At 41.3% G+C, this 27,500-nt stretch overlaps 1 protein-coding gene across 1 annotated transcript in view; it reads left to right on the top strand.

The window, feature by feature from the left end:
- The window catches only part of LOC108785489 (transmembrane protein 150A-like), a 109,065-nt gene that overhangs the window by 56,949 nt on the left and 24,616 nt on the right, over positions 1–27,500 (top strand). Inside the window, exon 3 of the mRNA XM_018554570.1 lies at positions 8,634–8,705. Coding sequence (XP_018410072.1) covers positions 8,634–8,705 — 72 coding nt within the window. The remainder of the gene's footprint in view (positions 1–8,633; positions 8,706–27,500) is intronic.

Genomic DNA, 27,500 nt, shown 5'->3' with positions numbered 1-27,500 from the left:
TGCACAGAACACAAGTTTACATTTTTCAATATTGAACCTCATCTGCCATGTGGTTGGCCACTCCCTCTGTTTTATTTAGGTCTTCCTGTAATGATGATACGTCTTGTGACAAATGTATATCCCTGCATAATTTAGTATCGTTAACACACACAGAAATTGAACTCCTATTTCCATTCTCAGTATCATTAGGAAACCAGTAAAACAGCATTGGCCCCAAGACAGAGCCCTGAGAATCATGGTTCAGTTAGCAAGTCCTTAATCACTACTCTGGACACATTACTGTAACCAGTTTTCTCTCCATGTACATACATACAATATACCTTATGTTGTAATTAAAAAAATTTTAGGTATATAGTTGAATGCCTCAGGAAAATCATTTTATACTACATCCACTGGCATTCCTGTAGCCCAATTCCTACTCCCTCACAGAATGTTATCAGGTTGGTCTGACGAGAATAATCTTTTTTTTAAAATCCATACTAAATGTTACTTACACTGTCATTCTCACTAACAAATTCTTTAATATAGTCCCTTGCCAGCCCCTCAAATATGGTACATACTATTGATGTTAAGCTGACTGGCCTTTAATGAGAACTATGGGATAACCTTTTTTTTTCCCTCCATAATTCTTTTAAGGGTCATGGGAAGACATATATACTGGCGTCCTCCCATGACCCAAAGCTCAGTATATAGCAAGCTGCAGCTCGCTATATACGGAGAGCGCCGCAAGCAGGACACATCCAGACAATGCTGTGGAGATCCACCCAGCTGCGTGAGTGACGGCTGCCTCTACCTATCTAGTCAGAGGCAGCTGTGCCCACCCCCTCCCCCGTCCGTTCCTCCAGTCAGCGGGAGGACAGTCACCGCTCTCTGCATGGAGATGTTTGGAAAGTGAGCGAGCGACAGTATGCGTTCGCTCACTTCCCGATCTATAGAGTCGACGTGTGACAGTTTCATTGTCAAATGTCGGCTCGAACTATGAGGTTGAGTGAAAATCACTCGCCTCATAGTTCTCTTAGTTTTTCTGGCACTCCCCTCAACCATTTATTGAATATTGGTACCACCTTTTTTATGTCTAGTTTATTCTAGTCAGTAAGGTGTTCTTAAAAGGTTGAAGCATTGGCCTATCTTTAACGGAGCTCAGCTCTCTTGACGACTCGTGGGTGTAAGCCATCAGGTCCTGGCGATTTATTCACATTTAAGTTTGTCTAATCTGTGAGGGAACCATTTGAATATGCTTGTCACTTTTCCCTTGTGAGTACATTACCATTTTTTAAAAGCAAATTATTAAACGATCCTTCACATGGAGTGGGCGCTCTCCTTCTTTTTTTTTTTTTGTCATTCTATAGATGTTAAGGTTGCCTGCCTTGTGGAGCTGCCCCAGTGTGATCAGGTGGAATCAATTAAGGAGGAGGGCTTGCTGTCATTCATTTGCGCTGGGAAGATTTTGAATTTACACACGTTATTGCTGGTATTTTGTCTGCTCTAATGTGGGTCATTGTTGATTAGTAATAAGCGGTATGCTGTGTGGATGATGGCACTCTTCTCCGTAGATAGTGTTATTGGAAGGTTTAGTTCCACTTTAAGCAAATTTCATTGTACAAATCACTGATGCTAAAAACTCTCAGCCATCGTTGCTGGCAATTTGACTTTAGTCAGTAAAATTTGCTTTAAATCTGAGTTTAGTTTGTGGCAATTGTGGAGTTTCTAAAATAGAGACTTCACATATGGATATACTTCTGTTTTCCTAAAGTTCCTGGGAAGGCTGACTTATGCAGTTTATGGTTGCTGCGTGCCTTCCTATATAGGAAATTGTGAGTGACTGAAAATTCATTGTTCTGATTCACTGACTTCATATCACTGACTTCATATCCATTTCCATTCAAACAGCATCTGTGCAGTACTGCTTACCCTTTCAAACCTTCTGGATTTTTTATATTCCACCATCACTTTATGCCACAATCTCCTTTTTAATTTACCAACAGTTGTGTATTGTGAGGTTGTACCTGTAAATTCAGTGTTATGCCTGTTGTCTTACAGGTAATAGAAATCCAAGGGTTTAAATCTAGATTTGATAAACATTTGTGCAAATATTGTGTAACCTACAACCCCAATTCCAAAAGAATTTGGCACGCTGTGTAAAATCTACATAAAAACAGAATGCTATCATTTGCAAATCGTATAAATTAGAGGTGCACCGAAATGGAAATTTTAAAACCGAAATTAAAAGTCACACCGATACCGAAAATGTTTTTTATTTTTTCTAATTTTTTAAATTATTTTGATAGGGCAAAATCTAACATCTCTATGAGGAATTCATTTTGTGCCCCCATTTCTGGGTAGCTTTGATCTAAAAAGAAACTGAGTGCTTTTTAGGCCCCATTCATGAGGGATGGATGTGTACAGCGACTCCACATCCACTCCCACAAGGATGGCCCCTCCCTCAAACTTTAGATTTTCGATTTTTGTTTAGTACATCTCCTCCTTTTAATAAAGGAGGGTAGCTTAAAGACCATCTCCTTCAGGAGGTGGTCTAAGTACCTCCCCAGATTTTCTAGGGGGCCTCCCACTGCTGACACTATGGGTCTCCCCGGTGGGTTTTTATTGTTTTTTATGGATTTTTGGGATAGTATAAAAGGTGGGTGTGTTGAAAGTTTTTGTCTTGAGGAAGCCAGACTCCCTCTTTGATAGTAATCCCGCATCTCTTGCCATATCGATTTTATAATTGTAGTCGCAAACCAATTTTTTAAAAGGTGAGCTATCGAGTTTCTCATAGGTCTCCCTATCATTCAGAAGGCGTTTGGCTTCCTCGACATACATTTTTTCTGTCATTAAGATCACATTCCACCTTTTGTCGCTATTCTTTATTATCAAACCAGGTATATCTTTCAATTCCTTTAAGGCCTTCCTTTCCAGGGGGCTTAGATTGTCCTTTCCTTTAATGTTCCAAGTGTGTGGGGCCCATAGTATGTATGTATGTATGTATGTATGTATGTATGTATGTATGTATGTATGTATGTATGTATGAATGAATGTTTTGAGTGTCACAAACAACGTTGTTCTTTTATTGCATCAGTAAGAAGCGGAATTGTTGTTGCATGTAATTGATGTTTTGTAAAACATAATAAAGTTCATATTTTTATAAGATTCAATGGTCTCGGTCTGTTTAGCAACCACTTTCTGTGATCCTCACTTGGAACACTCCCCTGTTTTTTGGGTGATGTAGATCACTCCCATTCATTCATAATTGAGGATATAGTTAACCTACCATATCCTCAATTATCTACAAACACTCAGTGATCACTGATCGCTGAGTGTGTGTACCTTGCTCTTCTCTCTGACATGCTGTCACATGAGGCTGAGCAAGCGGTGTAGAGGGGAAAGCCCAGCCTCCTGTGACAGCGCTGTCTCCGCCCACACACCGCTCTGCCGGACTGTGATAGGCGGCAGAGCGGTGTGGGAGGAGACGCCGGCTGCTTGCAGTGCTCGGCCGGCTGTCACTTTCTCTTCTCCCCGCTGGGACATAGAGCAGTGCCCAGCGGGGAGGAAAGAAATCAGGGATGCACCGATGTATCGGCAGGAAAATGGCACTTTCGGCATTAGGCCAAAAGTGCCATTTTCAGGCCAATATGTTTCGGCGGCCAATTATATCAGTGCATCCCGAGTATAAACCCATATTTTATTCACAACATAAAATAAAAAATATATCAAATGTTTAAACTGAGATAATGTACAATTGTTGATGGACTAATGTCTTTATTCAACCTCAAATACTATGTAACTATGTTTAAGAAAAAAAAAAGTAAGGTAATTTTGAAGTGGATGGCAGCAACACGTCTCAAAAGTTGGGCAACAAAAAGCTGGCAAAGTAAGTGGTACTAGCAAGGAAGAGGTGGGAGAACATTTTGCAGCTAATTAAGTGAATTGGCAACAGGTCAGGTCATGTTGATTGGGTATAGAAAAAGCATCTTAGAGTCGGAGTGTCTCAAAAGAAAAGATGGGTAAATGTTCATCAATCTGTGAAAAGCTGCGTCTAAAAATTGTCGAACAATTTCAGAATAATGTTCCTCAATGTAAAATTGCAAATACTTTAAATATATCTTCAACAGTACATAATATCAAAATACTCAGAGAATCTGGAGAAATCTCTGTGGACAAGGCTGAAACGCAATATTGGATGCCCATGATCTTGGGGTCCTCAGACAGCACTGCATTAAAAACTGGCATGATTTTGTGATGGACACTACTAAATGGGCTCAGAAATACTTCCAACAATCAGTCTGTGAACACAGATTGCCGTGCCATCCAAAAATGCAAGTTAAAGCTGTATCATTCAAAGAAGAAGCCATATCTGAACATAATCCAGAAACACCGCCATCTTCTCTGGGCCAAAGCTCATTTAAAATGGTCTGTCGCAAAGTGAAAAACTGTTCTGTGGTCAGACGAACCATGGGTGGTGCACCCTCCGGACTAAACAGGAGAGGGGCCTTCTGGCTTATCAGCGCTCAGTTCAAAAACCTGCATCTCTGGTGGCCTGCATCTCTGATGGTATGGGGGGTGCATTAGTGCGTATGGAATGGGCAGCTTGACATCTGGAACGGCACCATCATTGCTGAAAGATATATCCAGGTTTTAGGGCAGCATAGGCTCCCATCCAAACAACTTCTTTTTCAGGGAAGGCCTTGCATATTTCAGCAGGACAATGCTAAACTGCATTGGATGCATTGCTTTGTAGTGGAAGAGTCCGAGTGCTTAGCTGGCCTGCCTGCAGTCCAGGCCTTTTACCAATTTAAAATGTTTGGCGCATCTTGAAACAAAAAATTCAACAAAGACGACCCAGGGCTGAGCAATTTGAATCCTATATCAGGCAAGAATGGGACATCATACCTCCTCTTAAAACGCCAGCAAATGGTCTCCTCAGTCCCCAGATGTTTACAGAGTGTTGTTAAGAGGGGATGCTACACCGTGGTAAACATGGCCCTGTCACAATTTTTTGAGACATGTTGCTGCCATACTCTTTAAAATTACTTAATTTTTTTTGTTGAAATGGTACATTTTCTCAGTTTAAATTTTCTATATGTTCCCTATTTTCTATTGTGAATAAAATATGGGTTTATGAGATTTGCAAATAATTGTATTCTGTTTTTATTTAAATTTTACACAGCGTCCCGACTTTTTTGCAATTTGAGGTTGTAAAAAAATGTCAACTACCATCTGTTTATTCTACAGAACATCTGCTTTCAGAAAATATATATTTTATGGTGGAAAACAAAATGTGAAACATTTGGTCCGGCAGTGAAGGGGTTCAAAATAACACTTTAAGCAATTGGGTTCAGACACATTTTTGTCCTTGCTGTGCTCAGTTCCAATGGTACAAATGTAAAGAGTTTGATGTCATGTGGAAGGCCTGTGAGAGTCTCTAATTTAACGGTACCGGGTTACCAAAATGATTTGACTGACTTGGACATCTGAAATACAGTGGTTATATAGTTTAAAAATTGACTGTTTTGTTAAGCTTTTAGTCTGGAGTTTAAGTTAAATATTTGCTGGCCAAAATTTCCTGTCACTAAGATTAACTTTTTCTATTACTTATTTATTTTATGGTAATTCTCATAATGTGAAACTTTTAGCCTGTTGTATTTTTATGATTCTAGTTTGTCAGTTCTTTGCTTTTCTTTTTCTTCAGTTGTTCGGGCCTTTTGTGCTTAAGTCATTTTACCTAATCATTAAACACCTGCAGAGAGAGGGAGAGAGTGTAAGTGTCACAATGTCACTATGGCAGAATTGTTGGCACTTCTTTGCCACAGTACAGTAGAGATGAGAAAGAGAGCGTAAAAGACGGTCAAGCCAAAAACAGTCTAAAAAAAGCATTATATCCAATGCAGTGGTGTCGCTACAGGGGGGTAAGGGGGGTCAATTCCTCTCCTGCTGACAGCCGCACGATCGTCTTCATTGCAGCAGCTGACCGCAATAGCCAGCCTGCTATTGGCTCTTTTAAATTGCCCACCACTGTCAATCAACAGAGGTGGACCTGATGGAACTAAAAACAAAACATTGCAGATGGTATGGAGCCACGCACAGCCACACAACTTTAAAAAAAAAAAGCAGCCTCTGGGGAGAAGAACCCTGCGATACAGGTGGGGGGGTTGCAATTTGACCATGTTACACCCTAGCAATGAGCAATGTGGTCCAGGCTAGTGCTAGCACAAGGATGTATAGACAGCCAACTGCACCGCTACAGATGCGGCTCTGTAATCGAGCGGCCGCTCACTCCTAGAGGGGGCCTTCAAGAGCCACAGCGGGCTGCTCTCTAACATGCCTTCAAAAATTGAAAAAAGGGCCTCAGTCATGAAGGGGTTAAGGTTGCTTTCACTGACCAAGCGGCAGGCTATTGGAACAGGGACTTGTGGTCAGGGGAGGCTGGTGAGGCAGAACCTCACCTAGTATTATGGAGGAAACAGCTGTCGGCTTCAAGTCTGAAGCTGACCGCTTTTTCTGCATTCAGAGTGGCTTGTTACAGGTTACACAGTGGGGAAATCCTGCCCGCGGTGTAACCTGTTATGGACGGATACCTGGTGTCTTCTGGCTATTTTCTGGTTTGGCAGGATTGACGCAATAAAAATGTCTTTATCTAAATTGGTGTATTTGTATATCCTGCCCATTACTGTCCCGAATCGCATATTCAGGATAGCAGGGTAAGCTTTTAAAATTTTTATCTGGCATCCTGCTGGGACTAGAATAGCAACCTCTGTTCTGTATCATCCTAAACTTGTCTACGGTGCTTGGGGGTCCTGAATATGCTGACCTATTATACAGCGGAACAAATAGTTCTGTTTTGCTACATGCCACCCAGAAATTCCCCGTGAGCTTGCATGACTATTGCGGAAGCTTTCCCCATCCTTATTTTACAACCTAATCTGGCTCCCACCACATCATCGGCCTGTATTCCTGGATCCCAATTTACGACATGCCCTGTGCCCTATGGGATGCAGTTAAATTTGTTCGTTGACTTAATCTCTGCTCATTTGCTGTTGGCTGCTATTTTTCAGTCCAGGGTACATGGAACCGCCCGCTTTGCCTATTTGCTTATTTTACCTCAAGGGCATTGAGACATTTTTGCAACTTAAGAGAACCTGTAAGCTCCCAGACTTGGAACTGTTCAGATATTTACAAATTAAGCTCCTTGATCAGGGACAAGACTGATGCGCCCTTGTTACCTCTTTTGAGAGTAGATGGCTTAATGATCCCAACTCCATGAGCCTCGTTTGCTATAAAAGGAACTCTATGCCTTCCATTCCTCCCCTAAGCTTTCCTATGTTTCCAAATGGGAACAGGTTTTGGGTACTACGGGGTTCCTATACTTGAATGGAGCGTTAACTGTGGATGCATTTTTATTGTACTTTCTTATAACCTTGAAAACTCAGAATTCAGTGCAGGGATCAGGAGTACAATGTACAAGAGTGTTTACAGTGTAGGTGTCGGGCATATACTGTAATGTACAAGATGGCGAATGCAGTGCTGAGTATAGGAATATAATGTACAACTTGGTGAATGCAGTGCGGAGGTCAGGACTATGTACTGTATATACTTAAGCCGAGGGGGGCACGTTTCAGCCCAAAAAATGGGCTGAAAAACTCGGCTTATACTCGAGTATATACGGTAATAAGTTACAGCACTGTGTAGGGAGTGCAGTGATCACTAATATTGTGCCCTTTACTGCCAGTCAGTGGGAGACTATCTGCCCCAAAGTAGTTGTAAGAAAGTGAAGTAGTAGACCCACCACACACACCGCTAAAATAAAATAGCGAGTAGGTAGGTGTAGGTGCACATTGTGAATGAACTAAACTCAACTTTCTCCTAACCAGCTCTTTCACTGCTTTCTCTTCACAACCTTCATCCAGTCCAGGACCCAACTTCCTCCCTAAGAAGGCACTATCATGCCCCCCTCCACTGAATTGCCTTGCAGTGGTGGACAATTTTGCATACACAAATCTTACTGTGGCACCCAAAACAGCAACTCCTTAATATGCAAATTATTTGCACATGATTGCAAATTATTTAGCAAAAATTGAAGGCATAACTTAATGGGTGCAGGAGTGACTATAGTAAGATGATCATTGGGAAGGGAGAAATGTGACGAAGTGGATTTTGGTTAGAAAGCAAAGAAGGGTGATGTGGGACAAAGCCTCTGTAAACGGGACTGTTGGGATGTAAGCCATAGTATTGTAAGAAACTGACACAAATAAAAGCGCCATGACTTAGCCCTTAATCAGACAGTAATAAAGTGCAGGAGCTTGTGGTAACCATCCAGGACATCCAGACTTTGGATGTCTGTCACTTGGTAAACTGTCTCTACAGTTGGAATTGATTGATTAAGCTTGCGAATGAGACTATTCATTGTAGGTGAAACTGCAGAAACAGTACAAAATTAAAATGACAAAAGACCCAATGCAATTCATCTTCCAGTAACGGTTTCTGTTCTGTCCTTTCTCTCCTTTTTCTATTGACCTGTGCTAAAGCTTATGAGTCATGTCTGCAAATGAAGGCTGTGCTTCCTGACCATTACAACTCTGCTAATAGTTAATATGCCATATCTATCTCTCTCATCATTGTGTGTTGTATTTTATTTGCAGGGTTTACAATCACACCTGTGACTCTCTGGATGATGGGACATGCTGTACTTTTGATCACATCCCACTTGTAAGGTAATACCTTCAAATTATATTTAAGTCTAATAATGAAGATTGAGCTGTCCATGTAAACATCTTATGTCTCTCATACTGTATTGTAATTTTACCTTCGTATAAGTTTTAAATAAAACTTTCAAATTATTGCATGCTTGTCATGCCATATTTCAATTTCTGTAATACATAAACAGATTTGTCAGATCACAAAGGGTGACTAACGATAAGGCAAACAAAGAAATTGTATTGTTTTCAGACAGACCTACTGAGCTTGCATCTCATGCCTATAGGCATATTAGGCACATCTATTGTAAACGATACATGTTGATCCTGTCCTTGTAACTTCCTGTGCACTCAATTGGGAGCTCTAACAATGTTTCCAGCTTTCTCAGCGATCTTCTGTAAGCTAGAATGCAGCATCCCTCCATGTAAAGGAGAGGAATGGGGATCTTTTTAGTCCAAATCGGGAGAGAAGCCTAGGGCTAGAACGCATCTCCTTCATAGATAAAGTACATTGAGTGCGTGTTGGAATTTTGAGGACATGAATCATTACTATCAGGATCACCAGGTGAAAATAAAGGAAGAAAAGTCTGAACAGAAAATTAATGCCGCTGCAACTGGTAAGCTGTAATTACCTTTTGCTTATTGTGTTTAGATACACTTTAACCAATTCGCAGAGCCTGCATGTTTAATGAGCGAATATGGTTGCCCCCATGTATATGGTAGGAGCACTTTTTAGGTAGAATTACAACTGCAGTTCTTTTGGGTTTAATCTCTTCCAGCTTTGTAATTCTGGATCCAGCATTGTTTGCACTTTCTCATTGACAAAATGTGTCTCAATAGTGTTTGGGGTCCCTTTTCTGCTGGAATGTAAACCTTTTCCCCAATCAAGTATTTTGCAACCTGATACAAGCTTTCCCCCTAGAATTTCTATACGTTTTAGCTTTGTCTTTATCTGTTAATCTTAATAGACTCTCTAAATAGAATGCTACTATCCCTATGCTTCACTGTGGGAATTGGCGTTCATAGGGGAGATGCAATGTTCTTTGCCCTAAGGCCAAAATTAAGTTCAGAACCTTTTCATATGCTTGTAGTGTCATCCACATACATTTTGGCAAACTACAAGCAAGGGTTAATCTGGGTTTTTTCCAGCAAAGTTAATATTTTCATTACTCTTTATAATGACCAGATTTGTCAGACAGGTAGGTTATATTTGCCTTTTGTATAGATTCTCCCTCTTATCTGTAGATTTCTGCAGCTCCTCAGTTACCACTTGGTTGCGTCTCTGGCTAATGCCATCCCTAATCAGCCACTAACCACATCCGTTCTTTTATTTTTAATTGACTTAACTTCATGTTGGCGATGCTGGTGATAGCTTATTATAACCCATTCCTGTCCTGATTTAAGTCTTCTAGATATGTTCTTCAAACTATTGAACTTTTTAGAAAAACAGTTTACTAGTGTGTGTGTGTGTGTGTGTGTTCATAGCAAAAAAGATTTATAAATTGTTAATGCCCAATTCTAGGTTCAGTCCCCACTTCCAATGCTGAACATGCTCTTTTTTATGTATATACATTTCTTTTATGTATACCCCTCCAGGTGTCTTTAGTTCAATCCAGTGATGTCACAGTTCCTCTTCCCCCTCTTCTTCCTCCAGCAGTGGGCAGATCCTATATGTTGCACTCTCCACAGCATTCTTCTGTGAATCCAGAGTGAGGATTCTGGACTCATTAAAAGCATCATTCAACCAGAAAAGTGGGGTGGCTTCGCAACACTGGATTAGTGAGTCTGGGGAGGACCGTGCTAGCTATTGGGCGAGTATAGCAACCAGATCTGCTTTTTTGTTTTTAAAGTGACATTAAACCCTCAGATTTTTTAACATAAACCAATACTGTAATGTGTGCCTTACTGTAATCCATGGTTGTTTCCCTTCTCTTTCCTGCAAAGAGAAGGGAAACAACCATGGATTACAGTAAGGCACACATTACAGTATTGTTTTATGTTAAATCTGAGGGTTTAATGTCACTTTAACCACTGCTAGGGGTGCCCTTCGTTTATTGAAGGACACAGTGGAGATCTTTAACCTCTTACCGATGGGTTTATACCGCCAACTTCAGGAGTAGGACACTAGGCACAAAACCATATCTTGGTTTAGGGGCAGGCCCACTGAGATATCAACTGTGTCCTTCAATGAACGCAGAGAAAAGGATTTTACAGTGAGTACAAAAATCCTATTTTTCATCAAATGCCTAACATAGGCTTTAAAACACATTGCTAAGATTGTTTAACATCAAGCTGATAACTTGCCTGCATATATAGTATTAAAAAAGTGTTGAAGATCAAGGTAGCCTTAGAAGAATTACTATATAGGTATATAAAGAAACCTCATCCTTTTGTTGAATCTCAAACCTGCAGGATCTGGCTTATATGCATTTGGCTTTCTGAGGGCTTAAACATTTTGGTATACTCAGCATTTTAAAATATCAAATCTGGACAAATTTCAGCACATGATGTGCCCTAGGTTCTTTTTGAGCAAAACATAAGTATCTAAACCTCTGTTTTTAACCTTAGCGGTGAGAAGTTTTTTTGCATGCTGGCTGAAGTGTGCTGGGAAACTTTTTGCTAGGTTCTTTTTGGTCACTACGACCAAACGAAATGCTAATATGATCATTTGTAATGATCCACATTGCTGTTGAGGCTTGTGTCCCAGAATTCAAGAACTGAGTGAAAAATGATCTACCATGTTAGTACAAGATCACTTCTATTCAAGAGGATTCATGCTAAAAGAAGAGCGAATATATTTTCCTTTGCAGAGGCCCATGTATTCTGCACTTCTGGGTCTGTAGAATAGCGGTTTCCCTACTGCACACTATGGTTTCTCCTATCGGCCCATAAGTCACTTCAGGATGTATGAGCTGGCAGAAAGAACCACTATGTGCGGCTGTGGGGGAGGGGGCCTGTGGGGGGGAGAGAGAAACGGGTATTCTCACTATCTGACATGGGCCCCTGGGTAGGCAAGTATATTACCTATTCTCTAGCAGGTATGCTTTTGAGTACAAGAGACACAAATTAGAACTACTGATAACAGAACAGACGGGTATTTCCCAGAAGTACAGGTATACTTCCAGAATGTGTGAAAAAATAGAATTGTTTTAGTAATCTCCCACCAATTCCAGTTCTGCATGACCCTTAACCCATTTGTCCTTCTGAAATGACATTGTTGGATTTGTAATGTTCCCTATAGCCTATGGCTGTGCTCATAAGAGCAGGCTATAAAAACAAAAACATATATTCTCCATGGCAGCTAGTTAGGTACCTGTTTAAACCTGTGTATGTTAGTATAATCCATTTATACCTGCATGAACATTACCACACTTGTCTAAAGTATGTACAAGCTGGCTCGCAGATCAAAAATGAGCATGCTGGTGAATGTGTCATATTTTAGTGTAGATTTGTCCAGGCTGTTTGACAAAGTCAGTCACCTTCAGCTAAACCTAACCCGCTACTTCCCATTGTCCTTTAATAGACTTTTTACTGCTATAGCAGGCTGATGCACCACTGGTTCCACACACCTGTCCATCCTCGGGATGAGCGCTTGTTTGCACCAGTAAGAAGTAGTAGCCTAACACTAGAGGACTGGATTTTCTTATAGCTCTATTTTATGAGATGAAAGTTTGGGAGTAAGCTTTTGTCTGGTGTTTGGATATCAGCAAGGTTATCATCTGCGTTTGGGAAATCTTTCCTATCTTTTCTGAGTTAATAGTTTTACAAGATAGAAAAATTAAGTTAAATTAAGTTTAGAGCTGCAACAGTTATTCGATTATCTACACTCTTTTTTTACTTCCACCGCGCCAAGCTTGCTCCCGTGATGGACTACAATCTCAATAGAAACTAGTAGTCCATCACTGGAGCCTTTTTTTTTTTTGAATCCGATTAATCGAACTTAATAATCGGCTAACTAATCGATTATGAAAATAATCGTTAGCTGCAGCCCTAATTAAGTTGCTTGTTTGGTGTTTCATTTAAAGTGACATTAAAGTCAAATTTTTTTCCCCTCCCCCCCATTTAAATGTTAGCACTTACCTTAAATGATGTCTCTTATTCTGATCTTCCTCTTCTTACCCCATGTTTTCATGTGTCCCTCTAGTGGTGCGGCGGCTCTCCGATCCAGCACTGACTGCTCCGTCCCTCCGAGTCCATAGACTTACCTTGCGTCTCTGCTCGTCTCCCAGGCCGAGAATCAGAACTGCGCATGCGCCCGCCCCAAGATCCTTTGCGGCGGTACGATCACTTCCTGATTCTCGGCGCGGGAGCAAGCTACGATAACGAGGTAAGTTTCAAACTAGTTAAAGCGGGGTTTTTTTTTTAAACTTCTTGGCTATATCTACTGCTTGCCAGCAGTAGATATAGGCAAAAAAAACGGAGGGTTTAGAACCCCTTTAAGGAAAAAGCAAACACACCAAATAGAATATGGGGTTTAGAGAGGCGTCATACCCATTGCACAAGTATAGTAAAAAAAACTTTTTTATTATATTGTAGGTAAAACATACAGTGAGACCATATTAATGGATCACAAGGAGTAATGAAGATGAATTATGGATATATACATGGTTTCCAAATTGGTATATGTATGTACTATGACTGCATAGCAAGGACATTCAGGGGGAGACTTTATCTTGATTTTAAATGTGTATATCAATTTTACAGCATTTGTATGTTCTACCTACAATATAATATAGTTTTTGTTTTTTTCTTCTACTTGTGGCAATGGATATGACGCCTTTTTAAACCCCATATTCTATTTGGTATGTTTATGTATCTAAACGGGGTGAGGTGCCACCTAGATTGCGCAAATCTGGGCTATTTCTTGTGTTTTTAAACTTAAGGAAAAAGCTTGTTTAGCTCGCTTATTTTTCGTAATGTAAAAAATGTGTGCACGACCAACTGACAGAACAACCTTTATATATTAATGCAAGTTACCATTCTGTTAACTTGCATGTTTGTGCCCGGGGGGGAGGCAATGTGTGTTTAGCAAAACAATATTGACCAGCAAAATCCATCTGGGCCAATCAGTTCACCCCAATTAGGCTTGGCCAGAAACAATTGGTTAAGGTAATAGTGAGGTCTACCAACATACCACCCTTTCTCCAGCTCCAAGATTCATGGGAATCCAGGTCCTCCCTGATAATTTTTCCTCCCCGTAGCCGCCTGTTCCCTGAGCTTGCGGCACAATGGCCTCACTTGTGGTAGGGGCAGGGACATGCATTGGACCTTGCGTTGGGGCCCGTGGAACGCAGGGAAATGGGCAGGGCTTCCGGTGACACCACTTCCAGTGCACATGGAGCACAATTGGGAATAAAAAAAAGATTTCAAATCCCCTTGTGTTTCTTACTGAGCACTCTGCAGGATGAGTCCTGGAAAGGCATCTTTACTTCTAAGACACTCTGAAGGGAATTTATGAAAACTGGAGCAGACAAAATAAGCTTCTCTTTAATTTTCAAATCTTAACTGAACAAACTGAAGAGAGAAGCTGATTGGTTGCCATGCACAGCTGCTCCAGATTTCGTCTGCTCCAGTTTTTTCATAAATTCCCCCCTTTGACTCTCGCTTTTTATACCCAATCATGTTACTGACCTGTTGCCAAATAACCTAATTAGTTGCAAAATGTTCTTTCAGCTCTTCCTTGTTAGTGCCACTTATTTCGCCAGGTTTATTTTGCTCTGTCTCAACTTCTTTGAGACGTGTTGCTGCCGTCAGGTTTAAAATTACCATATTTTTTCCCTAAAAATTCACATTTTCTCAGTTTAAACATTCATGTGTGTGAAGAGTTTGTAGAAGGCAGAAGAAGTGAGCAATCTAGGACAACATAGAAAGTGAGCTGAATTGGAGAATGTTTCCAAGTCAGCTCCATCTACAATGTTACCTCTGGAATTGTGAGTGCTTGCTGAGCACCCTCTTTTATTGCCTATGCGAACGAGGACTTAATAAATAGGTTGATCTAGATTTGTAAATACTGTATAGATATTCATACAGTTTTTAAGTGAGCAGTAAAATAAAGCTACTGGGAGGTTTAGCCCATATTGCCACTAGAGCTTGAAGCTGTAATACAATGTCTTCACTTTGTGCCCTTAGAGGCAATTAGCATGTTGCACTTCAGCCCTTTATGCTACAAAGATATTTTATTTTGAATAATTTACTTGTTTCTAAGAGATGAAAGTAATTCACCGGCACACACTAGAATAATTTTTTTGAAGTATTGATATGTTTATTCAATACCCAATGTCACATACTGTCTTACAGTGCTAACGTTTGGATAATTAAGTAACTATTTATTCGTTAGATTAGTTTATCCATGGTCCCCAGAGGAAGCACACCAGCGAAAAGCTTCAGAACAAACGCTTGAGATGACGAGGGAGCATGAACCAGCTTCCTGGCCAATCGGAAAGCAGGGCGTCGTGTCATCACACGGCGCCTGGCTTCCTGATTGGCCGGCCAGACGGCTCCGGCTGGGTACCGGAGGAAGGCCGCATTCTCGCTGAAGAGGCCCCCGGGGTGACAGACTGGACATACTAAGGTAAGGTAACCTTACCTCATGAGGACGAGGGAGCATGAACCAGCTTCCTGGCCAATCGGAAAGCAGGGCGTCGTGTCATCACACGGCGCCTGGCTTCCTGATTGGCCGGGAAGTCGGCTCAATGCTCTCTCATCACAAGTGACGAGAGAGCATGGAGCCGCTTCCCGGCCAATCGGGAAACCGGGCAGCATGCAATGATGCGCTGCCCGGCTTCCTTATACCGGAAGTACTCTTGCTAGGCATCTGAGCATTTGGGCGAGTACGAGTATTCGCCCAAATACTCGGAATCGGCACCGATATCGATACTTGTATTGGTGCATCCCTAATTACCAGTGTTTGCGAGGCGCCATCCGTGTGGTCATCTGGGGACCACATATACCTTATAATCTTTAGACCGCCGCAGTGCGAATGGGATTTGGACTTTGTTGTTTCTAAGAGAGACAGTTTACGAGTAGGCTGCCTGCAGTACCCTGCATTTCTGTCCTGTAGTCTGTCAAGTTTTTCTTTTAGTGCCTGTATTAGACTTGATGAATGTAGGTTTATGTTTTTCCCAGTGAACTGTTGGCAGAATATATTAATATCTTTGGCTGTATGATCGGATCCTATATTTGCTGTTCCCACCACAGTTGCAGTGGTACAGTCTCCTTTTTTAACCACTAAGGGCCAGTTCGTGCAAGGCTTCCTGTCATTTTTATGGGAATGCAAAATAAACTGAGGTTGCTGAAAGGAGAAGTTCTTGAGAGACAGCATTTATTTCCAGGTTTGGAAAATTGGCCTGGACGTAGACGATGGTGTGTGTGATGCTTTTTTTTGCTTTTCATTTTACACCAGGATTGTGTTTCATAAATTAATGTTATACTTACATGTTGCATTGTTTAAACTTTTTTCTGTTTGACGATTTACATGAATGTAACTGGGTTACTCTCCTATACTTTTGTTCCTGCTAAAGGAGTAATGGATCTGTCATACATTGGCCAAGCTTTGTCTCCCAGCACAGGTTGAATTGCAGTCAAGAGGCAGTGAGAATGCCTGTGTGTACTGCAGATCGGATCTTGGTAAATCTCTGTTGACCCTCTATCAGTATAGTACAGCAGTATGTGTGCATAGGGGACAACCCCTCCCTATACCCCAACAGACCGTATGTGTGTGCGTGACTCTTAATTAAGAATGGTTAATTTAAACAAAATGGCTCATCAAACATATGGTGCTATTTTAAATTGGTGTAAAATCAGGAAACCCAGTACTCAAAATATTGTCACTGTGGTTTGGGATAAAAAAAATTGCTGTTAATATGGCATTTATTAATACAAAAAAGTAATCCTTGCTCATGACCCTTCAATATAGCAAGTGTGTGTGTGTGTGTGTGTGTGTGTGTGTGTGTATCCATCCAGTTTGTTTTTTTTACATACGGGGAGGAAAATATTTATTTGACCCCTTGCAGATTTTGTAAGTTTGCCCACTTACAAAAAAAAAAAAAATGAAAGGTCTGTAATTTATCATAGGTGTATTTTAAATGATAGGGGCAGAATATCAACCAAAAATCCAGAAAAAGGCACATGATACAAATGTTATAAATTGAGTTGCAGTTCAGTGAGTAAGTATTTGATCCCCTACCAACCAACAATAATTCTGGCTCCCACAGACTGGCTATGTAGTACACAGATTTAGTCCTGTCAATTTAAGAAGGTGCTCCTAGCGACAACTCGTTATGTATATAAAAGACACCTGTCCACAGAATCTCTTTCTTCCTTTCAAATCCCAACCACCACGGGCAATACCAAAGAGCTGTCAAAGGACAACGGGAGGAGCTTGTGAATGATCTCAATGCAGTTAGGACCACAGTCGCCAAACAAACCATTGGTTACACAATACACCGCCATGGATTGAGATCCTGCAGCGCCCACAAGGTCCCCCTTCTCAAGAAGGCACATGTACAGGCCCGTCTGAAGTTTGCCAATGAACATCTAAATGATTCAGAGAAGGATTGGGCGAAAGTGCTCTGGTCATATGAGACCAAAGTTGAGGTCTTTGGCATTAACTTCACTCACTGTGTTTGGAGGAAGAAAAATGCTGACTATGACCCTAAGAACACCATCCCTACAGTCAAGCACGGAGGTGGAAACATTATGCTTTTGGGGCTGTTTCTCTGCTAAAGGTACAGGCCGACTTTGCCGCATTGAGCAGTGGCTCAAGAAGAAGACATTAAAGTAATGGAGTGGCCTATCCAGTCTCCAGACCCTAATCCTAAAGGAAAATGTATGGAGGGAGCTGAAACTTAGTTGCCAAGCGACAGCCAAGAAACCTTAAGGATTTAGAGTAGATCTGTAAAGAGTTTAGTTGAACACTCTGTCAGTGTTTAGTTGACTGCTGGTTTATACTTGTGTGTGCTATGTTGTCCTAGGACCAACTCAATACAGATGGCTCTTCATGTACTAGATGGTCTTTCATACATAGAAATAAACATCTTTCTTATAAGCGGATATTATAATTGATATTTTTCGCTCCCTCAGGATGACTTTTATGCAAGCTTATCTTATGTTAAAAATGAAACGTTTATGTATGTATGCTTGCTCGTAGCACAAACGTGCTATTTTTCCCATGTTCCTGGAAATGTTTGTTGGTGGTTGCTGAGGTAAGAAAAAAATAAAATTGTATGCTCCAAGATTCATAGCTGCTTCTTCTTCTTTTTTTTTTTTTTGCTGAGCTTCAACTCTCCCACTGCCACAAACTACACATTCAGTCAATGAATGTTTGCAAGCTGTGCTTTAGGGTAGGTCATTTTGTGGGTTTGGGGGTTTTTTTTTAAAGCTTATCTAGAGAACTAAGGATGCACCAAAACCGGTATTTCGGTATCGAGTATGAGTACCGATATTTTTTTTTTGGTACTCGCCGAATACAGAGTACCGGAAGTCCCATTCAGGAAGCCAGGCGGCATGTAATGACTCGCCACCTGGCATCCTGGGAAGCCGGACAGCGTGTAAAGACTCACCACCCGGCTTCCCGATTAGCACTAGGTGACGAGAAAGCATGGAGCCGGCTTTCTGGCCAATCATGAAGCCGGGCGCTGTGTAATTACATAGACTAATATGATGGAGAAAAGAAAGATGCTCCACTCTCCACTCACAGGGATCAGACATCACCTTTTGCGAGTAGGCAAGAGTAGTCTTGTAAGTAAACCACAGCATCCATTTGTCTCTGACACACTCCTCAGTATTTTGCAACAAGTGTCTCCGTTTGGTAAATCTCTTCAAGCGCAGCAAACCACAGCCTTACAGTCGGGGGCCTGGTCCATTTCTAATAACGGAATGCACTATCTTGCTGCATTAAGCAGGTGTATTGTTTATGATTGCTTATAGCGGTTGAGTGGCATGGTTGTCATGTGCAAATGAAAAACTGTAGGGTCATCAGGTAAGGCAATTATGACTAATTGATTAAATACAGATCTCAGAGTTCCAAAAGGGGCGGCGTACCAGACAGTACCAGAAAATCTGAGACCTGATGCCTGGGGCCTGCCCGCATCTCTAACAGGTAGATGGAATGGACCTGTCAATTTTATGCAAAACATATGGAACCCTGTACCATCTAACTAAGATCTTGTAACCCTGTTCCTGATGCTTGCTCGCCATGGAGAACTTGTGAGTAGGGAACAGTGCTGTATGTCTTTTTTAGCCCCTGAAGGTCCTACCCAGCTTGGTTTCCCATTAGTAGATAAAAGGAGGGCAAAAATCCCCTGGAGGCAAGGAGATGAGCTTATAAAACATGGAAAGAGAGTGTCGGATTTGATATGCACTCCAACTATCTAAAGGCAGGGAAATCAAGTCCCGAATGGAGTTCTGGGTCATCCATGCCTGATTCAAAATGAAGTCCAATAAGCAAAACTTATGCTCCGTCAGCAGGCGACAAATGTTACTATTGTCTAGCCAGTCCACCCTGTCTACTGCTTTCTCCGTGTCAATGAATAAAAGCATCAAAGGATATTACCACTTACGTGCAGACTGGATAACGTTTAAGACTGTGATGGTATTATCTCGTGCTTCACGAGAGGGAACAAATCCAACCTGGTCGAGATGGACAAGATTAACAATATGAGGTAAGTCTATTTGCTAGCATTTTGGCAAAAAGCTTCAGGTCCACGTTAAGTAACTCAATTGGGCAATAGCTACCACATTGAGGGGGATCTTGATTTCGGGAGAATAGTAATATACAGGTGAAACTCGAAAAATTTGAATATCGTGCAAAAGTTCATTTATTTCACTAATGCAACTTAAAAGGTGAAACTAATATATGAGATACACTCATTACATGCAAAGCAAGATAGTTCAAGCCGTGATTTGTCATAATTGTGATGATTATGGCTTACAGCTCATGAAAACCCAGATCCACAATCTCAGAAATTTTTTGGCAGTGTGGGCAGGTGCCAAGTCCTGCTGGAAAATGAAGTCAGCATCCCCATAGAGCTCGTCTGCGGAAGAAAGCATGAAGTGCTCCAAAATCTCCTGGTAGACGGCTAAGTTGCATTAGTGAAATAAATGAACTTTTGCACGATATTCTAATTTTTCGAGTTTCACCTGTAGGCTCCGAGGAAAATCTACGGGCATTAAGACACCATCTGGGATGGTATTGTAGGCTGCCAAGAAATCCCAAATTTTTGATATAGCAACGTGAATCCGTCTGGGCCAGGAGCCTTCCCAGATTTCATTTGTTTAATGGCCGAGGCTAATTCCTCAGATGTGAATGGAAACTCCAAAAGGTCTCCCACTAAGAGGTCAAGGGAAGGCATATCCAACTGTTGAAGATGGTTCTCAACGAGATGTAGGAGTTCTAGCGTTTGGGTCGTGGAAGCAGCCAGGCACAGATTGTATAACCGGCTATATAAAATGGCAAATTCCGAAGCAATGTCTTTGGAGAAGGACAGCTTGGCACCCAACCGGATATATGCGATAATTGATTGCATTCCATGTGTGAATGAAGACTAATGTTACTGCTACTTGTCTGGGTTCTCTAATAGGCCCTTTAAAACCTTTCCAGTACACTCCTCACTTTTGACCCTGTCCTGTACAGAGAGTGATCTACCTATATACATTTATTTTCTCCTTTAAAATGTTTTCCTGATCAATGTGTTTGTGGAGGGATTTATAAAAATTTACCCCAACTGTGGATCTAGTCATTTCACGCCTTGACAAAATACTGACAGTTACTGTTGAGTCTGTCAGTGTTTAATGATCAGGTTGATAAACGTCTGGAAACCCTGTCCAAATCTTTGTTTTCACTTGCAGTTTCTGCTATACCACCTGCTACAGCTGTCAAAGTCAGTTTGTCAGACCTTAGGGGAATAAACTAGCAATATATATTTGAGAAACCCAATGCTAACCTTGCTGACCGTACAGTTATGAAGCATTTAGAACTTATGGCTGCTGCATTTCATTGTTAGATGGCTTATTTCCTTGATGGGTCTCCTATCTGTGAATATACGAAGAACTATTTGGCTCATATATTGTGCTGTGTACAGCAATGCAAAAAAAGAAAACATTTTCTTCACATGCCTTTTGAGGGAGAATGTTTCTTTTGGTGTTTCTTTAGACGACATTGTCAATGATGTCACAGGTGGAAAGAGTACTTTTACCGCAACAGAAACCTGAACCTCCTGCTGGGAAAGTTTCAGCTACCCCAGAAGCCAGGAGTGGGAATCTCCCTTTCCCCAGGCCTCCCAGTCCAAAGCCAGACCTAAGCCAGGAAACCAATTTCACGGTGAAATTTGGGCTCAAATCTTCTGAGAAAAGTCCTCTTCAACATGAAGGGATGCCATCACTTTCCAAAATTGGGGGATGTCTGTTGGCCCTTGGGGGCACCTGCTTAACAAGCATTTCTGATGCTTGGATAAAAGATTTGGGGTACAGAATAACTATGTTCTCCTCACCGCTTTATATCATCCAGCCTGCCAGTGTCTCCACACAGGGTGGCAAACCCCTATGCTGCTCTGGAAGATCTCTTAGATCAAGAAATAATTGCCATTGTTAGTCACAGAACCTGTTCACCACTCACAAACCCCAAGGAGGCATTCACCCCATCTTGCATCTAAAAGCCTTCAGTGTTTACATTTGCCTTTTACTATTCAGGGTGACTTTCTTTTATTCTTCAGGTATTTGGGGCCTGGCAGAGAACTGCAGCATGTCTGCACATGCGTGGGGAATCCCACATGTGTGCAGACATGGAACTGGTCTCTGTCAGGTCTCAAATACCTAGTAGAGACCAACACCATGTCTTCGCACACACATGATCTTGTAGGGTGCATGCATACTTCATTAAAATACTGCCTCCTGGGAAGTGTGCCATGGACATCCCAGGAGGCATCTAAGAGGTTCTTTTTGTATAATAAACAATTAGTGATTATGTAAAAGAGATGGGGGAGGGAACAGATGAGGGTATGATAAGTTTATTTTAGTGGGTGAAGGTTTGCTTTAATTAGCACATCACTACGAACACAGTACATTATGGTTTGAATTGCCACAGTTATTAACCCAATTGTTGACTGATGCTATAAACCATGTTATTATAGATGAAGATCATAGTCCAAAAGAGCACATGCACAGGCTTTATGATGCATACATTGTGCCACTATTTTTAATGACTTTGTATTTACAGTCCCTCCTGTTATACCATAGCAAGACCGTATAACAAATAGTTTGAATGGTAATTGAAAATGGGTTATCTAACTTGGGTGCCTTCTATTATGACCTAATGTTTTAATACAGATTAGAGCTGCAGCTAACGATTATTTTCAAAATCGATTAGTTAGCCGATTTATTAAGTTCGATTAATCGGTTAATCGGATAAACAATAAAACAAATTTTAAAAAATGGCTCCAGTGATGGACTACTAGTTTGTATTGAGATTGCACTCCATCACAGGAGCAAGCTTGGAGCGGTGGAAGTAAAAAAGAAAAAAAATTGTGTGGTGTGCAATATAGTGAAAAGGAAAGTGTAAAATTATAAAGCAATGAATGCAGAATGGCAACGACTATAGAGGACTACAAATACCAGCAATAGTACATTATACAGCACAATGCAGAATACCACCAGCTATAGAGGACTACAACAAATCCCAGCAATAGTACCTTATAGCTGGCGGTATTCTGCATTGCGCTGTATAATGTACTGTTGCTGTGTTTTGTAGTTCTCTTTAGCTGGTGGTATTCATCATTGCGCTGTATAATATATTATTGCTGGGATTTGTAGTCCTCTATACAGCGCAATGCAGAATACCACCAGCTATATAGGAATACAACGAATCCCAGCAATACATTATACATACAGTGTATAATGTATTGCTTGGATTTGCAGTTCTCTATAGCTGGTGGTATAATATACAGCACAATGTAACATCAGCTATAGAGGAATACAAATCTAGTGGGAGGCGGGGAGGAGGTGCGGCGTGGATGCGGGCGGGCGGGTCTGGCAGCGACGAGTGTGAGGTGGGGAGGAGGTGCAGCGCGCAGCATGTGTGGAGCTGTGTACAGGGCCAACTGATCGGAAGCCGATTAATCGATTATTGAAAAAGTTGACAACTTTTTTCAATAATCGATTATAATTGATTATGTCGATTAGTTGTTGCAGCCCTAATACAGATGTCTATTGGCGTTACAGTTTGTAAAACGTTATCTTAACAGAAGCCTCGGTGAGTGAGTTTTGTAATGTTTTCTTTTCAGTCTACGGAAGAGTTAGTAGGGAATTGAGAAATATGGCTTCTGTTTGCTGTCTTCACCGCTTAGAAAGTAGGTGAAAGGTTAATCTTGTGTAATAAAAATCCCCCTCACTAAAAGCCTTGAAGATAAATATTTTATTTTACTCTGTACTGATGTCCATAGTGGCACAGCCTGGCCCCATGAATGTCAGCAATGCTTTTAATTCCTTACCAATCAAGTATCTGAGATTGGTCAGGTGGTGTAAGCATGTGGATAGAACATGTGCAGTGTTTGAATACATGTTCACCCCCTTGGACATCTCCACTTCACATTTTGCTGTGTTTAAAACCTGGAATTGAATTGGGTTTAATTTGAATGCTTCCCATTGGATTGACAATACATATCTAAAGCAGAATTAAACTGCCAAACTAAATTGAACAAATTTTAGCCCCCAGGAGCTGAACTACAGGCATAAATTTGGTCCAGCTTGCCAAATGTAATCACCCGCATTGCACCCTCTGTACTTACTGTGGTGTTTGTGTGGGACCTCACCTTAGTCCTGTCAGCGCTGGTCTAAGCCACTCTTAAAGCCCCTGAGATATCCCTCTGGCCTTAAAGCAATACAAATGGCAAACTTACTCATCAATTTATAACCAGTTTTAAACCAACATGCCCATGGAACGGCTAGGCACGTTTCTGAATTGGCAGCCTTAATTTGTAAAGAGCCCTTTCTGGTTATCCACAAGGATAATGTCATGCCAAGGCCATCTTTCTTCTTAAGATGGTCTCTGCCTTCCATCTTAACCAAGACATTGTCCTACCATACTTGTGTCCTGCTCCTAAAGAAGTTTCTTTCCACTGTTTGGACATGGTTGGGGGTCATTCTTGTTTACCTCTCTGCTACTGTTTCCATCCATAGGTCTGTTTCCTTCTGTCATTCCTGAGGGTACTGATTTGTGGCAGCTGGCTTCTCGTTCCACCATTACTAGGTGAAGTCAGCGAACTCTCTCTCAAGCCTATGAGTTAAGGGGTAAAGTTACCCCCATTCCCATGAAGGCTCACTCTACTTGGATCGTTAATGCTTCTTGGGCCTTCCAGCATCAGGCTTCAGTTTGCCATATCTTTAAGGCTGCCACCTGGTCCACTGTTCACACTTATGCCAAATTTTACCAGGTAATTGTTTAGACCTTTACAGACAGTGATCTGAATTGTGGGACACTTCTGTTATAATTCCCTGTCGTGTTTTGTTTGTGTTTTCTCTCGGGACTCTAAGGCTACATTCACCCTAGGTATAGTTAAAGGAGAACTATGAGGTAACCTTTTTTTTCCCCCATAGTTCTCTTTAGGGTTATGGAGGACATATTCTAATGTCCTCCTGTGACCCAAAACTCAGTATATAGCAGGCTATTGCCCCATATATGCTGAGCGCACTGCAACCGGGACAGAACACGACAATATTGTCAAGTTCCACCCCACTGGCTGATTAACAGCGGGCTCTGCCTATCTAGAGGCAGAACCAGCTATGCCCTCATCCATCCCTCCAGTCAGTGCTGGAGGATCGGAGAAGGGAGCGGGGAATCCCTGTGGGGTGTGGTCACCTCTCTCTGCAGGGAGATGATCGATGAGTGAGCAAACGACAGTATGTTTTCACTCACTTCACGATCAAGAGAATGGACGTGCGACAGTTTCAATGTCGCACATCAGCTCTAACTATGGTGGTGAGTGTAATTCATTCACCCTATAGTTCTTTAAATGCATTTATATGTGTTTTACAATGCTTTCCCAAACTTGTATATATATGCATCTAATGATTTCCAATGGATCTATTTACACATTGCATTTAGATGATTTAATCTGTAGTCAGTTTATCTGCATTTAGAAAAAATGTCAGGTGCATCTAGGAATCTATTTGAACTTGTAAACGCGATTTGATGCTATAATTTGGTATCAGATGCATATAAATGCATGTTAATGCACATGAACATACGCCATTTAACACATCTGGAAGCATAAACACAGCATCTAACCTGCCAGATTTTCCTCTGCGTATAGAGGCCAGAAACGCTGATGGCATGAATTAAGCTTTAGCCTTTGCTTCCATCAGGGAGGAAAACAATCTCTCTTCTCAAAGAGAAGCAGGTCTGATTCTCGCTTGGGCAGAATGTTATGTTCCAGCCCTGTTGGCCCTGCACATCCCAGACATTGAAAATTTGGAAGCTGATTTCCTCATTCGTCTGGAATCCCAGTGAATAGTTTAACTTCAAGGTGTTTGAAGGCATTTGTTGTATGTGGGGATGCCGGACATGGACCTTCTTGCTTTCAGGCTTAACAAAAAATTGAGCAGGTTTTTTGGTTTTACCATGTTTCTCAGTCTCTTGTGGCCATTAATCCCAAGTTTTTGAAGGCTAGGAAATAGTCATCTTGCAAAATGTATCATCACACCTGGAAGGCAAGACAATTCCATTATGGAACTACTTAGTGGAGCTAGCCCTATTTCTCCAGTCTGGTCAGGGCCAAAAATGAGTCTGGAGTTCCATCAAGGGTCTAATCTCGGTGTTAGCAGTTCTTTTTCTAAGACTGCATGTCTCACTTCTTAATGAGGGACGTTGTGCAGTGCATTTTGGGTTGTTGGGCCTCCAGTGCGTCCCTGTGCCTCTGAGGAGGAGGATGCTCCTTCCAGGCATACCTGCAGTTTATTTGCTGCTTAAATATGCTCCAATATGAAGACACGGAAATTTGATTTAAGACTGCACTACACAAAAAAGCCTTGACAAGGCAGTGTGGGTTTCACATATTTTGCAAAAGTTGTGCAATGAAGACCTCTTGATATTAACACGTACTGTTAGACAGGGCAATTTGTTTTTTTGCAGGCTAGCCAGCAAGTGTGCTGGGAAACGTCTGTGTTTTATATTGTTGTAAGCCTTTCCATGTTCACCTTGCTATAAAGGCTAGTTATAAATTGTGCGGTTGTCATGTATTTTTAGCTTTTTTTCTTTTGTGCAGTGTTACTCCCATTGCTCTCCTTGTAGGTTCCCCAGTAACTTTGTGGGGTTGTAACCAGTTTCTGTTAGTTCTCCAGAAACCACCCTTTGAAGCTATCTCGTTTTTTCCCCTGGCTAATCTCCCTCATAAGGTTGCCTTTGTTTGTCGGCATCGCCGTTGTGAGTTTGAGTTGATGACCCTATCCTCTAATGAGTACTTTCTCCTTACCTTGAAGCATACCGGCTCCTACAAATAACTCTTGGCTTGTGGCTACTGTGGGGAGTAAGGGATGCTACTTAAGCAGTGAAGTGCTCCAATTGCATACCTTCCCCTCCTCGCTACTTGCCCATTTACAAAATGCCTTGTATTTTTCTTAAAACATAAAAGCTCTGTGCTTGGAGGAGGAGTGGCATTCTTTCTTCCTCCAGTCATGGAACACCTTGTATACTTTTAGAAAAAGGGCATTTTGTGAATGGGCAAGTATTGAGGAGGAGCGAGGATGCAACTTGGACACTTCACCACCCGAGTCACATCCCTCCTTTCCTGCAGCTACCTGAAGCCTAGAGTTGTTGTGTTCGAGCCAACATGCTCAAATATTTATACTTTGCAGCCGCCCTCCTACGCATAACATACATCTTTTTAATCATTATTTACACACAGGACTGTTAAGATGCAATTTATTACAATTGTTTTGGGGTTTAGATGCACTTTAACATGTAACATGCAAAACCGGGCTTTACTAAAATCCTGAAACACCAATGTAAATTCCCTATATGTAGAGATTGGCAGGTTTTCCCCAGTTTAAACTTCTAATCGGATGTTGGAGATGAGGAAATAATAGAAAACGACATTGGGGGCTGCAACTAATGATTATTTTCATAATCGATTAGTTAACTGATTTATGTTTTCGATCTGATAAAAAATAAAAATAAATACCATCCTTAATTTAAAATAAAATACACAAATGCCGTGTTACAAATATGAAGTTTACTTCAGAATAAAACTGCATGCACAATTTTTTGCAATTGCACTGCATATAATGCTGCTTGTAATCATATTGTAAGTGCATCGGGCTTAATTAGCTTCAGCCAGGGAATGATGGCTGCCAGTGGCAAGATTCTGCAGATGGCAGTCCAATGTAAATACAGCAGGTAGTGGGCTGGTGCAATAGCCAGCCTGCTATTGGCCATTTAAAATTGCAATAGCAGGCTGGCTATTGCACCCGTCCACTGCTTGCTGTGCCCTCCTCCCAGCATGCAGAAGAGAGAGCTAGGGGATCCAACCAACTAATCGATAATGAGAATAGTTGGTTGCAGCCCTAAAATACATAGAACTCTGACTGCAATATATGCTGAATGTCTGACCAATATAATCTGTTCATACATTTTTACCCTATGTTAAAGGTTTCTTATAAAAATTGAATGGGCGTGTAAGTTGATCACACTTGTTATTTACACTATTTACATTGTTAAACACATTTCTACATAGTGTAAATTGTGTTTATTTTTTTTACTGCATTTTATTAGCAGTAAGTGTTACTCAGAGCCCCTTTCTGATGAGGATGTTGAGGTTATGGGGG

Source organism: Nanorana parkeri, unplaced genomic scaffold (genome assembly GCF_000935625.1).
Source record: "Nanorana parkeri isolate BGI_ZX_2015 unplaced genomic scaffold, ASM93562v1 scaffold165, whole genome shotgun sequence".
Classification (NCBI taxonomy): Eukaryota; Metazoa; Chordata; class Amphibia; order Anura; family Dicroglossidae; genus Nanorana; species Nanorana parkeri.
This window is presented reverse-complemented; position numbering and strand designations above follow the sequence as displayed.